General features: G+C 45.7%; 1 protein-coding gene across 2 annotated transcripts in view; it reads right to left on the minus strand.

The window, feature by feature from the left end:
- Window positions 1-14287, minus strand: part of LOC118509252 (paired box pox-neuro protein) — a 43807-nt gene that overhangs the window by 15578 nt on the left and 13942 nt on the right. For both annotated transcript variants that reach the window (XM_036049587.1, XM_036049586.1), the window contains exon 2: window positions 10843-11045. In XM_036049587.1, the coding sequence (XP_035905480.1) occupies window positions 10843-11045 (203 nt within the window). The remainder of the gene's footprint in view (window positions 1-10842; window positions 11046-14287) is intronic.

Below are 14287 nucleotides of genomic sequence, written 5' to 3' on the forward strand. Positions count from 1 at the left end.
GTGTCAAGATTTTCACCTCTTTTCCATCAGATCAGGTCCGGACAATCTACTTTAAAATGTATTACCATTCGGCGAACAGAAAAACCCTTCATGCATGCAAACACACCTCCGTGCTTGCATCCAGTCGTTTTGTGTGTGTTTTTGCCTTCAAGTTTATCTTAAATTCCTTTGCCTTCAAAAACCCAACCACTCCGGGTGTCGATCGCTCGGCGGTGAGTGACGCAAAGTGTATGAATTAAACATGATATAAACCATAACCGTCGCAAAACGCAACCCTACCCTGGAAGCATAAAATCATATCGATACGTTTTGCAGGGCAGGCGAAAAACTTTTCCCGGGGTTAACACGTAGCAGAAGAACGGGCAACAGAAACAACCACACATAAACAAAAAAAACTGATATTCCAATACCAGTTCGTCCGAGTGCCGTGAGTCTGTCCATCAAATCGTCCACCGGCGAGACCGACGAGGAACGGGACCGTCCGCTGCACACGTATCATTCGCGCGCGGTGATCGTGAAGCGTGATAAAAATTTAACCATCCTCAACAACGCTGCCGTACGCACAAAACCCGATGACAGCATCGATAATGAGCAAGATCGACCGCGATCGCCATCGATGCATTGCTGGGATGCAGTTTTGTTGCAGTCAGCAGGAAGAAGATGGGGAAATCTTTGCAAACCGAACCAAAGAAAAAAAAAATGGTACCAATTCCACTCGCTTGATTCGATCTCCTGCTGGGTTGTTTTACGATCGCCCAGCTGCTGTACGAAGATGCTGAGATTTTAAAAGATCAACCACGGTCAAAACTTCGTCTCCGATGCATCCCTAATCAATTATTAAGGCTCAACGTCTTCCAAGAATATCCAATGGGATGGAAGTCGAAGAGACGCTCTTTTCTCCCCCGATGGCGAATGAGCTCCCGTGCGCGAATCGACAATTGCGTGGAAATCAGTGTAATGACACATTTTCAGCGACGGGGGCCTTAAAAACCCCCAATCATAACGAGCCGGTGCCGTTACGAGGCGCAACAAAATACCGTCACATGGTGAAATATGTGGTGTGCGAATTGATTGATGGGATATAATTATGATGTCTTGCTTACGCCGCGCTCCCGTCAGTTCCCTAGTTGGAATGGACTCCCCTCTATCTCTCTCTCTCTCACTCTCTCTTCCTCTCGTCTCAGAGTCCTCCGTTTCCTGCGACCGAGACGGAACGGAAACCGGGAAATATGTTTATGCTTTTTAATATCGACTCTGCCGGCTTGCGAGCCGCTCGTCCACCGTTCCTCGTGGACCCATCACACTGGAACCGGTGTGAGTGTGTACGGCACCGGAGCAAACATACCGATCGGGCCAGTCAGCTCCGCCTGATATGGCTTCATTACGGGCCAGCCCGTTTCGTTCGATCGGATCCTGCAAAAGGAATGCACACGGAGGCCCGTTGCAGGTGCCACCAGCGGTCTTTTGGCCCGCACCGTCGGAAGGAGCTGCACCGGAGATGAACGCTATGCTCATTTAGGAAATAATTTTAAGTACCCCCCGAAAAAAAAAACCCACAGCCACCACAATCGGGCCAACCGGCCTCCCGTCCTCCAACCATCCCTAGGTGGCACCGGCCAGTATGAATGAATGGTATGCGAACGGTGTGGAACGGATACGGAATGGCGATCGGGAGCTGGTCAATCTGTCGCGGCTGGCTGCTGACGGCGTTTCGAAACGACTGATGGATCTGATTGTTTTTATTGGGCGTCGAGCTGTGCTTTTTTTGTTTTACTTATAATTTTATTTGCTCTATTTGGTGCCAATTCCAAAACGCCAAATGATTGCCCATTTCCAAAACGACTGCATACCAACCTGCACCGAAAGAGTTGTGCAGACTTGGGGTGACTTTTGGTAGCAGAACGATGCAAAGAATGCACTTTGCGAGACGAGAGTTGGTGATTGCAGTTTAGACAAGCTATTTTAAATGTGACATCAAATATTCAGTTATTAAGACACATGCTTGATTGCTTATTTTGAGGTGCGCAATACAAGAGCACATCTGGGCGAGGTTATACGGTATGGGGACATATAATGACAGGTGAACTTCAATTACAAATACCCTATAGAAGGTTCAATTTCCTCATCGTCGATTTTCCACCAAGCATAGATTCTTATAGGACCTTCCATCTATGAATAGAATTGATGCTAGGGTTAAACTCATATCAAAGATGCCAGACATTGTAGGTCGAAGATGCCAGAGGTGCTTTCGAGGATGTAAGTGACTAAGAAGCTAAGGGTAATTGCTTTACAGATCAAAGCTAAATTTAGTCTGTTTCTATATTATAAAAAAATATTTTTGAAGCAGATTGAAGTATTACCAAAGATCACGTTTAGATATTATACCAATAACTTAAAGTCATTGAATGTATACAACAATATTTGTATGCATAGGATTCGGGTTTCGTTAAAAAAGATCTCACTTGGCATTCAAATATTCTGATAATATTCATGACTTCAAACTATATAGCAATTATTTAAGAGGTTTTAACACCAATAAGCTATGTTATTGAACTCGAGATATATAGACAAAAAATAATAAAATAATTTCAAAATTCACTTATACATTCCCAGAGTTTGTTCTATCTTTCTAAAATATAGCAGCAAGTCATCTTAAAAAATAAAATCTAATCACCAACCATTGATGTTAAGTTATGCTTAAGTTTTCGATAGGTTGTCTTGCCCCATCGATTGTACCATCACTCTTCATTACGTAGATCATTCGATCCGAGCAGGCTCACCAAGTGCATACACTTCGTTTGATAAAATCATGCTAATTAGAATCATCTCGCTCCGCACGAAGCAACGGTACGATCGATTTCAACGACATGCAATTGACATACCGATCCCGAAACATCAAACACACTTGATGCGTTACGCAAATGTAAAAAGAGCACCATTTGCGCTACCATTTCGGTCGTCCACCATCGTAACTGCCGCGATGAGCCGCAACCCCGATCGGACGGGCCGGTTAATTATTATGGTCACTGCAACTGCGCCCAGCGCGGGACCGAACGGGCGGGCGTGGATGGTTGTTGCAGATGGCGATGCTAATGGCCGCGATGATTGTGGCCGCGAAACGTGAGCGCAAAGCGCCACTGTCATCGCGGCGGAAGGCAGGACGGCGCCGCCTGGTAGTCCACGGTCCCGCACGGATGAAAACGGTGGCTAGCCTAGGTGAGTTGGTTTGAAAATGGCAAGAAATTAACATTCATTTCATATAAAACTCTCCGTTTATAGCCCGCGAGGCTGGCTGGAGGAGTGACGACCGGTTGAGGCCACTGCCAGTCGGCTGGACTACCTGCTGTCGGGTAGCTCGGGTGTCGCGCGTCAAAAGGGTACACATAAAACAAAGCAAAAACTCACCATCGCCTCTTCTTCAACCAGCGCTCGCTGGTTCACTCACAGAAGCCGCCATCTTCATGCCACGGCCACGGCGCAGCAAACATAAACCTGATCCTCGGAACGTGTGTTTATACGGTCAGGCTGGGCCGGAGCGCACGCAGCGAGCCGTTTTTCATTTCTCCGAGCCACCGAGCCGGCGAAGACAACTTTTACGCTTGCCATTATAAATTTATGTCCGGTGGCCGGGCGATGTGTGCACGCCCGCGAAAAAAGGGCACGGGAAATTAAATAAAACAAACACACACGCACACACGCTCACATGGCCCACATGGACGCCCGAAATCTCAATCTGGCGGCAGAAGCAGGAGCTCGCCGAGCCCGCCAGTTTTACGACAACCTGCTACAGGGCAGCCACTGCCCTGGTTGACCTCGGTTCGATCCGTTTCTGATTGGCTGCTGGATGGATGCTGCATGTCGGGGCGGCGGCTTTTGCTGTGAAGGTTCGCACAAAATTTTCTACCGCTCAATCCTGTACGCGTACAGAACTTAGTTTATGTCCGTAAGCGTCCGAGCCGAGCCGCCGAAATGGGCGAACGGGATAGGGTTCGGTTTTATACCCCCATTGCCCGACCGAAACCCATTGCCAGCCATTGCCAAATTGGTGGAATTTAGCGGTTTAATTAGTCTCACAACTGCGATCGCCGAAGCCGAGCGTCGACGCAATTAAAGTACGGCGATTCTAAAGCCCATTAAAGGATGCTGAACCGCGGCGCGCGATCTGCATACGCGGTAACCAGGTGAATAAGGACCACTCCCCAGGGTTTCGCCTTGCCGTCGGGGACATAAACCCGACCCGCTGAGAGAATTCAGAAGCTGAAACGTTCCGAAATCATCAACGATCGTTAAAAAGGTATCTCATTCGTTTGGCGCGCCAGTTCTGTCGGGAAGTGGTTGTTTCTCGAACTAGTCCAAGGAGACGGCAGAATCTGGAACGAAGCTTACCCTAATCGGGAGACGGGTCTAACCGATTGATGTGTTCTAATTGATTCAAGACCGTGCAACCTGTAACAATCTCTTCTTAAAAAGACTTCTCAGTAAGCTAACTGCCTAGGTTAAAATTCCAGAACAAACTCAAATTATCTCACGACGACCAAGATGCCACCTTCAATTTGAGTTATTATTTTTCACTCACCACCACCGCGACATTAGAAGCAAAAACAAAAAAAGAACCACCCCAAAATGGTCCAAATATTGCTGTCCCTCTTTCCCGAGGGACCCCGGTCTCCATCCGACCCTATGATTATCCGACGTTTCGTTCGTCGATTACACGCAAACAAACGCTATAATTTCTGCGCTCCCAATGCCTGGCGGATGACTCCCGGTTGATCTAAGCGACTTCTAAGCGCAGTGCTTTCGGCACATCTAAATGCACCGTCACCGATGCGGTGCATCGCTAATCAGCAGCCTGCCACTACGCTTCCAGGCGCAAAAGACAACCGTACTAGAACGTGCCCCGGCATGCCGCATCAGAGGCATTGCAGTCGAGACAAACTCTGGCTCTGATGTCCCGTCCGTAACAGCAATCAATTATTTTGATTATGTTTCCAACGGAGCACAACTTTTCGGGCCCGACTGAGAAGGAAAAGCCGTACCGTCTAAGCATGCATTAGACGATGCATTCGGGAGACGGGTGTCCACAAGCAGGATGCATCTGCCTCGATTGAATCTAATCACACACACATACAAAAAAGCAGAATTCCTATGCTTCGATTCATGTCCACCCAACCGAACGACACACTGTTGCAGGTTAGGGGTTTGCTTGGCAATTTTGAAGCATTTTGACATCCGATCGTGCGATAAGGCTTTTGCAATGGTAATCTTGATGAGAATGATCAATTATTTATCGCAAAAATGATTATCATTAGAAAGTGTATTCAGCTTAATGAAGAGCTATCGGAGCTTCATTATAACAAATTGCTACGGTTGCCGTGTTAAATAATTGTAATCGCTGTACCTTGTTAAAACAAACATTGCTTTTTGAAATTTTCCATTAAAACAGTATATGACCAGAACGATACGATGATTGCACACTTCACCAATGCTCTGAATAAGAGTGAGAAAATAAAAAAAAATTTAAGAAAAAACAGAACTTTTACTTAGAAGACTGGGACTTTAAAGTCTAGTGTGTTTTTTACATTAAATTCCCTACCTTCCATAGACATGCTCTTTGTAACAGTCATGTATAAACAAGACAATAGCATAGTCAATCATTTTAAAACCCCTAGTCCAGCCATCTTCGCGTAACTATTTCTACAAATTAGGTGTTTTCTGGTACAAAATAAGATTAATCTTCTTCGCAGCTTGCACCGGAAACGAGGCTTCCATAAAAACGCTAACCTCTATCCACGACCTGCTCGATCATTCGAACACTGGTAGTCACCGGTAGCTTCCCCCTCGGCAAGCTCACCTACCATTACTCCGACAAAAACACAGTTACAGCTCTTCGCGGGAAGTGATTAAGGTTCGCCTTTTAGTTCCCGCACCATACCACTAACGATTCGCTTCTGTTCTGTCTGTCAACCTGCCTGGTGACCCACGGTATGGCCCGGCTCCGTGACTTCGGCATGCGTAACCACGCACTTTGACGCACTTTTCCCGGAAAACTAACACCGAACGAAACCAAAGCCTCCGGGCGGCTCCATCGGCCTTTTAATCCGTGCCTCTTTGGTAGGCTCTTGGAAACCAAGCAAGAAAAAAATCTTCACTCCCGAACAGCACAGCCTCGCCGGCAGGAATCTGGCAAGCGGTTCGGTCTTAATTAGGAAAATAAAATGGTAACAACACCTGAAAACATCACTTTGCACCAACGGCGGTGGACGGCGTACGACCGAACCGTGAACCGAGGAAGTTTCTCCATGCATTCATGGTGCCGCGCTCTGTTTCGCCGTGCGTTTCCACCGTGGTTATGTGGCAAATGAAGCAGTAAAACAAGTGCGTAGTTAGTGAAGCAGCTCGAAATGAATAAAACTATGTATATACCCCGCAGGTCGGCCGGCTGGTTCAATATAAAACACGGCAATGGTAGTAGCTTCCATTTTTGTTTGCCCCCCGTGTTTTTTGTCCGTCTCCTACACGCTGCACTGAAACTTAATCCGTGTAGCGATTTCCTACTGGCCTCGCTTGCCACGGTGCGAATGGAGCATAAATCATGGTACAAGCGTTTTGGGAAACGTAACGCTACGGACAAAAAGCTTCCAACCGAAGGCTCTGCCCGTTTGTAGGCGTCGGAGCGTCCGAAAACTGTGTACTTAACGATCCACTCCCGGACTTCTGGAGTTCGTTAGTACGTGTTGCTGGCCAATTAATTCACCAGTGGCAGCATCCAACAGCAGCAGCGGATGCAACATCGTACGCGTACTCATTCAAGGCTTTCAAAAACACACGCGGAACACTCGCGGAGACTCGCTCCACACCCCGGGGTCTCAACAGTTCCGGACGGCTTGGAAGTGTTGGAGAATGAATTAATTCGCCTTCAATCACCGCTGGACATAAACTGACAAAACCACACCGGTACCATATCATTTGATGGGCGTATGTTTTTCCAAACTGCCAGAGAAGGCAGCCCTTCCACGACACAGTATGGGTGCCCCGTTGGAAACTGTTCTGTCCTCGTTCGCTCGTCCAAGTGTTTGCCGTCATTCGTCATTTTCTCGCTCCCGAGACGACGGTTGCATAAATCTATTCTCCCAGTCAATTAATTGTCAAGGTAGGTAGAAAGAACAGGGCCTCCAAAGACAATGAAGAGAGCGTAGCGCACAACCCCATCGTTCAACCCCGATCCGTTCGAGCTTGTACGCGTGAAAACTGACAAGCAAACCGCAGCATCACCATCACACCATCATGAGGTGGAAACGCGGAAAAAAAAGTTCGTCCTCCGAGCATCGTCCAATCGTCACCGCAGCGCTACCCCAATACCATAGATCATTCGGGCTTGGGCACTGCTCGGCCAAGATGTCCTTGCCGTCGTGCGCTAAAGAAACTGTCGCGTGATATGCGGCACGGTAGCAAAAAGTAGCCCCACCGAACCGGAGGCTCAATCGGCCAGCCGATGCGATGGGAAACAAAAACACGATCCTTTCCAGTCAACGCGCACACGGCAGCATCGGCCATTCGGTCGGTTGATTTATATCGCGAGCTCTATCGGACTGAATAATGTTTTCCCCACGCGGGCTCAAACGCTGCAAAAACAGGGGACCATCCAATTTAAAGTGATGGGAAATCACTCTCACACGACGGACTCACTCACTACGGCTGGCTGGGATTGTGCGCGATGGATATTCGATCAACTCGGGCTCGTCACCCCGACGCGCTGCATATGGTGTAGGTTCCCAGAGGACAATGTTGGGATTATGCACAACGCGTTCTGGTGTTAGGTGTAATCGGTCAAAATGTACTCAAACTGGAAATTGAGGCTTTTTAAGGTCCAGCCGTTCAAAGGCTCTCATCTGTCAAGCGTGTACGACGTTTAAAAGGACCTATGCGCCTTTGAAACCCTCGTGGTCAATCGAGCTACTTCCATCAAATGTCTCATTAATAATATTCTCAACAAAGTCAAAATGATTCCTGTTCTCAGAGATGGTATATCGTTGCCAATAATAATATTTTACTTAAAATGGGTAACCTATTCAGTATAACTGTGCCTAGAATAAGATAACTTGGCGCATGATTAACAACCCGATAGCTGTGAAGTCAAATGTTTCCCGTGCTGTTTTCGTACTGTTGATGGACCAACCATCTATTGAGTTATATTTAAGCTAAAATAAGCCTTTGGAGTGATACCAAGTTGTAAAACTGTATGGAAATATCATTAACTTAAGAAAGACGTTAGAATGCCTTGCCAGCATTGGACTTTTCATGCAAACATCTTATAGCTCATAAAATGTTGTCCTGCAACGGTTCAACCCTCGTTCCACTGTGCGAAGCAGCACCGTGCACTCGCACCAAAACGTATCGCTAACCACTGGCATACCAGCTATCATCGTCCACCGCCACGAACCTCGGACGGACACGAAGAATTCGAAACCATTGCGAATTCGTTCAGCGCATAAAATTCTTCAAATTATTACAACTTGTATTATGAGACAGATAAAAAATTAGCTAATCTGTAAATATAATTTTTATATTTTATCCCGTTCCGCGTCGGTACGGAACGAAACTCGAACGATCGCTTCTGTCCCACCGCCACCGACGGACCCGATACCGTCTTGACCACAACGAAGTGACGAAAAGCGAAGAAAATCGGCGAGAACAACATCACACTCGTCTACACCTTAGGAGCCTGGTGGCGATGCGAGATCGCTACCGGTTGACGATCGGTAAACCCCCAAGCCCCCCTTCCGATATTCTCAGCCTCCACTGCTGTGAGAATACCGGTGCATCGATGCACACCAACTGGCCGATGCGCTATTGACTGGGAGGAATTTCAGAAGCTTGAGCAAAAAAAAAGACTCCAAATCTACTCGATCGAGTTCGCTTCGCTTCTGGTTTCTGCAGAAAGTTGCAGAATTCTTCCACTTTTTCATGCGCAGACCATCGTCGCCGCCGCCGTCACCGCCGTCACCGGGGCGTGTTAAGCGTGTGCAAAAACTATCAATTTATGCACAAAACAGTAGCGCAGACTTTTGGGATAAAATGTTTCAAATCATGCTCATCTTGAGTCCCCCTGGCATCCTTGTGGTGAAAAATGTTTGGTGATGCGTGATGCAACCGATCAAAACCAAACACCACAAACAAAACAAAAAATCCCAAAAGCACAAAAAGAATAAATAAGAAATAACGATGCGATAGCCGTTCGAATGAGAATAATATTAATATTATGCCGAACCCGTTTGCAAAAGTGTTGCAGTTTGAGAAAGCGTTTCACAGCGTCACTTTCGGCTGCACAATTTTTCTCCGGGAACGGTTTTGCTGAGCTGACGCTCTAACCGAACGCGCGCGCCGTGTCTGTCCGTCATGGAGTCACTAAACCAAGTCACTAAACAACTTTGACCACATTCCCACACATCGATTTGGTTGGTTTGTACAAAGCAGGACCGTTTTCCGGTCCAGTGAAAACCAGAACACGCCAGCAACAACCGTGCGGTTTGTATGGTGGAAGAATTTGTTGAATTAATTTGTACCGCTTTATTAAGCGATTTTACGAAACCGATAAATAATGACTTATTTTGCTTCGGTGCAGGTGATAATTGTGATTGATTTTTGTCGCTCTATCATGTCGAAAAAATGATTGATTGAAAAGGGTAGATCAATGTTGTAAAGATATTACACAACATGATTTTTTATACCAATAAAATTGCTTTCATCGAAATCGATCGCCTTGCAATTATGCAAATTGATTTCGATTGAGAAAACGTTCGATCCTGCCAAGAAACGGCCTTCTAATTCTTCGTTATATCACGCACTGAAAAACAAAATTGAACAAGATATGTAAATTGAAAAGGATAATAGAAATGCTCATATTAAAAGCGTAAATATTTTGAATGAATTTAGCAATTAAAAGTGGAACCTCAATAAAAAATCAAGAAAGCTTTAACTGCATAACGTGGCTCTTTTCATTGATTCATTTGAATAAAAAAAGTTAGATTTAAAAGAATTCAATATTCAATTAATTAACAAACTTATAAACCTGGAATAAAGCACAGATGCATTTGTGAATATAACCAAACAGATGTATAGAGCTCACAATGTCAAAACGCAATCCAATAACTTTTCTACTTTATCCCCATTATACGCTAATACATTCAAAACTATCTCAGTAATCATTATAATCAGCCTCTGCACTGGGGCAACCATTGGCCGCGCTGGCACTCTTAAGCGCCAGACCTCACTCACCAGCCCTGACGGGTGTATTATTTTTCAATTAGACCAGTAATTTCTTCTAGAACGCAGTACGATGGCTTTTTAATGCAACCGGTCGGTGATGGCGTGCTCGAGGCATCTCATAAGGCAACCGGGCGCAAGATTCCACCTTCAAGATCGAAAAAAAGCACACTTGCACACTCGGCAGGTGATCAGTTTCCAATAATACCTGCTAAATGCATACCGCAAACCGATACGCATCGCCGTTGCGTCGCGATCACGCGCATTCACGCGACACGCTCAGTACCGTTGCAAAGTGCACCGAAAGTAGTCGGTGGTGGCCGATCGCCACGGCCAACGCGAGCCGTTTCGGCCGAAGGTCTACCACCTTCAACGGTGCGCGTAGCGTGCGAAATTATCCGCCACTCTGGGCCCACTCCAGATACAGTAGCGATGATCCGGACAGCTATGATGTGCACTGTACTGCACGGCGACTGATCGACTTTGGCCGCATGCTACAACCGTCGGCCGGTCGGTGGTCTTAATCGGAGCTTAATCTAAGAAAATTATGGCCGTAATCTAATGATGATTTCCACTTACCGGTATGGGGCATTTCAGCGATGCTTGGCGGCGCGTTGATTGCCGTCTTGAAATCAGATATTTTAGTCTCGCCTTGTTCTGACCCGCCGCCTTGCAGTGGTGACTTCAGGTGGACCGCCACGGATGCCGCTGCACTGCAGCCCGGCCAGAAGATGTTGCACTCTGACACACCGGTAGACGTCGTCGTCGTCGTTGCCGCCGGCCTGGAACGGGAAGAAAATACGGTTTTATATTATGACTGCGCGTCTTAAAGCCGGGATGAATTGTTTTAATTTACGCTAAAGCCCACGCGTTATGAGTTTCTGCACCTTGACCTGTGGACTGGCGACACCAAATTCGCTTTCTCGTGAGATTTCTTCCTTGCCTCTTCATTCCATCATACCTTTCGGTCGGTACAGGTGAATCAACAATCGACCGTGCACCCCCAAAACAAGAACGTAACCCATGTTAAGGACCCCTCAACTCGTGGACACCCAAAACAAAAAGGAAAAAGGGCATAACATAAACATAGGGTACAAAAGTTACAAAGCTTGCGTCTCGCCATCAGTGGCCGAAAATCCGACATCAACAACCACTCAACGCCCCGGCCACACAGTCGGTCTTACGGTTCGGATTTATACTGTGAAAATATTGTAATTTCATTAATTAACGCCTTTTAAGAGGAATAAATTAGCATAACGCACCGACCGAGCGCACCGACAGGCGATGAAAGTGCACACCGGCTCAACCTGACCCCTCTCACAGTCACTAGTTTGTTCGGTCAGGATGGTGAGGGAAAACTATGGAAAAGCCTTGTGCCGTGTGCCCCGTCGCCCGGAGGAAGTATTAATGTCCTAGAAAGCCTATGCATAAGGGTCGTAAAACGTTGAAAGTAAAACCAAAATCCTGGCTACCCTCGGCGGTAAGGAGTGACATAAAAACACCGTTCCACTTTGATGGTGCTTTCACTTGAGGATATGATCCTTACACGTTAGAAAGGTTTAAGCATATGAAAACAGAAGGAAAGAAGCGGTACAGCATACGCATAACTGAATCATAGAAAAAAATGACTTCATGTTGCAATACCTACGAATGATACGATTTGTTTTCTTAGCAAAAATTTAAACAAATAACAAACAATATTGACTACAGTGCAATTTGAAAACAACATTCATAAAAGTATGTGAAAAATATAAAATTGTTGATTTGCAATGGCCAGTATTTACTGGACATTTAATTATTCTTTCATAGGAGCGATTTTCGACATTTAAAGTTTATAGTGGTTTTAACTCCAGAGTATTTCTGGGTGCGTTTGTGCGAATATATTTCTTTTTTTGGGCTGTAAATCAATAAATCAATGTCATATCTGTTAATGTATTTCACCCTAGCAATATTTTAGCAATACGAACGCTGATCCTAAAAGAACAAAAATTTATTTTTTTGGATATAACATATTAGATACATGATTGGACATTTTCTTTGCTTAATAAATTATGTAATCCAGCAATACGGCCAGGCCGTTCTTTATAAATAAATAAAAAACTTATGTAATCCTTAACCCGATACGCATCGCCGTTGCGTCGCGATCACGCGCATTCACGCGACACGCTCAGTACCGTTGCAAAGTGCACCGAAAGTAGTCGGTGTTGGCCGATCGGTCAAAGACGATATTCTTCTTTTTCTTCTTTATTAGCCTAACGACCTACTAGGTCGACCAATTCAGGCTAACTAGACTTATTAATAACGTGTGTTTAGATAGTCCATCCTCACCATGGGGGAACGGCCCAGATGGGATTTGAACTGGCGTTTGAAGACCGCCGTCGCAGTCGCATTGCTTATTAAAAATCACTTAAATATTTAATCAGTCCTATACGGCATTAAATGGTCCAGTTGGGATACAACAGCCGTTCCTGCCATATTAAAGACAAGCGCAATTGCTTCTCTTTCGTTAGGATCGCTCCCCATTTTTCTCTAATTTTCAACTATAAATTTAATGTTACTTAGTCGAATAAAAATTAGCAACACATCCGAGGAAATGCTAAATGCAATGTCTTATTTAAATCTTAAATTTAAAAAAAAAATTAAAATCCAAGCCTTTATCCAAGCTCGACAGAGAATGTTATAGAAAATAAATTGTTATCCAGATACATGGATCCAGATACAAACCATCAAAAATAGATTAAAAATTTAAACCAAACAATTAAATTTCAAGATGCAATTATAGATGCAGAAATCGTCTAACGAGCTTTCCCTTGTACTATTTGCAGTTTAATGCAGTCAAACAAGTTTCTAAATTAAATATTCAACTCCGTTGCTCCCATACTCTTACTCTCCTTCTTATCCCTTACCGTGCTTTCATTAAGTTAATAATTACCGCTGGTGTCTGACCGCAGCCAAACACCTCCACCACATCCTCAACCACATCCTGATTACTTTAAGACCTTGCAGTACGATACCTACACTCCTTGTTTCGCTAGGAGCAAAAAAACACCTAACTCTTGCCTGGCGTGAGCTTGATTTGGCGAATAATTTTATGGTCACGTCATGCGGAGTCGTTCCAGTGCGAAGACGCGAATACTTCACCACCGTAAGCATTTCAGCACGCATCGCCACGGTACGGCCGGAACCGGCCTACCGTTCCCCCCTCCCCTCATCTTGGCTTGGCTTACACATTTTAGTAGCTCATTAATACAATCGCTATTTTCCGCAACGCCTACGTAACTCGGTCGGACCAGCACCAGCACTACACTTTCGCGGAAAATATAAACAAATTCGCGCGTTATCGCAAATTGGGCACGCTTTCACGCGTTCCGTTGGTGTTTAATTATAAGAACGAAATACCGCACCCTCGTGCCCTCACGGCCCTTTGCTCAGCGGCACCAAAAACAAACATCCTTGTGCTTCTTGGTGACCGTGCATTTATCCGTTGGTCCGTCGGTAAGGTACTGTAAGAACTCAATCTGCTGCAGGAGTCGGACGCTATAATAATGGAGGGAAAGCTTTTTACGAGCCCATTTGTGCGTACTAGTCATTTGAATAGCTAACTTTTGTGCGAATTAAAACCAACTGATTATACGAAAAAGGCATAAAATCTTAACCCTCTAAGAGACCTCGGAATGGGCCATTCGTGGCCCGGTATAAAGCAAACAATCTTTACGCTGCGACACGGCGCGCCCAAACGGCGCACATCCCGGTGTCGGGCTTTCTTTTCGGGAGTTTTATGATTGATTTTGCCTAATTAATCATACCCGCAGGATACTCTGGCGGCCAAAGGGGACACCGAAACGCATGGATTTCACTGTGTTTACACACCGTGAGCCCGCCTTACCTTGGGCTGATGATTGGGTTTATGCAAATACCGATCGCCGAAAGCCGCAGCCGGCGGTGTGGTGGCCCCCAAAACTTATGTCCTGCGTCACGCGTTTTACGAATCACGGTGACGCGTGGTCAACCGTGGCCACCACGG

This window comes from Anopheles stephensi, chromosome 3, assembly GCF_013141755.1.
Source record: "Anopheles stephensi strain Indian chromosome 3, UCI_ANSTEP_V1.0, whole genome shotgun sequence".
Taxonomy (NCBI): domain Eukaryota; kingdom Metazoa; phylum Arthropoda; class Insecta; order Diptera; family Culicidae; genus Anopheles; species Anopheles stephensi.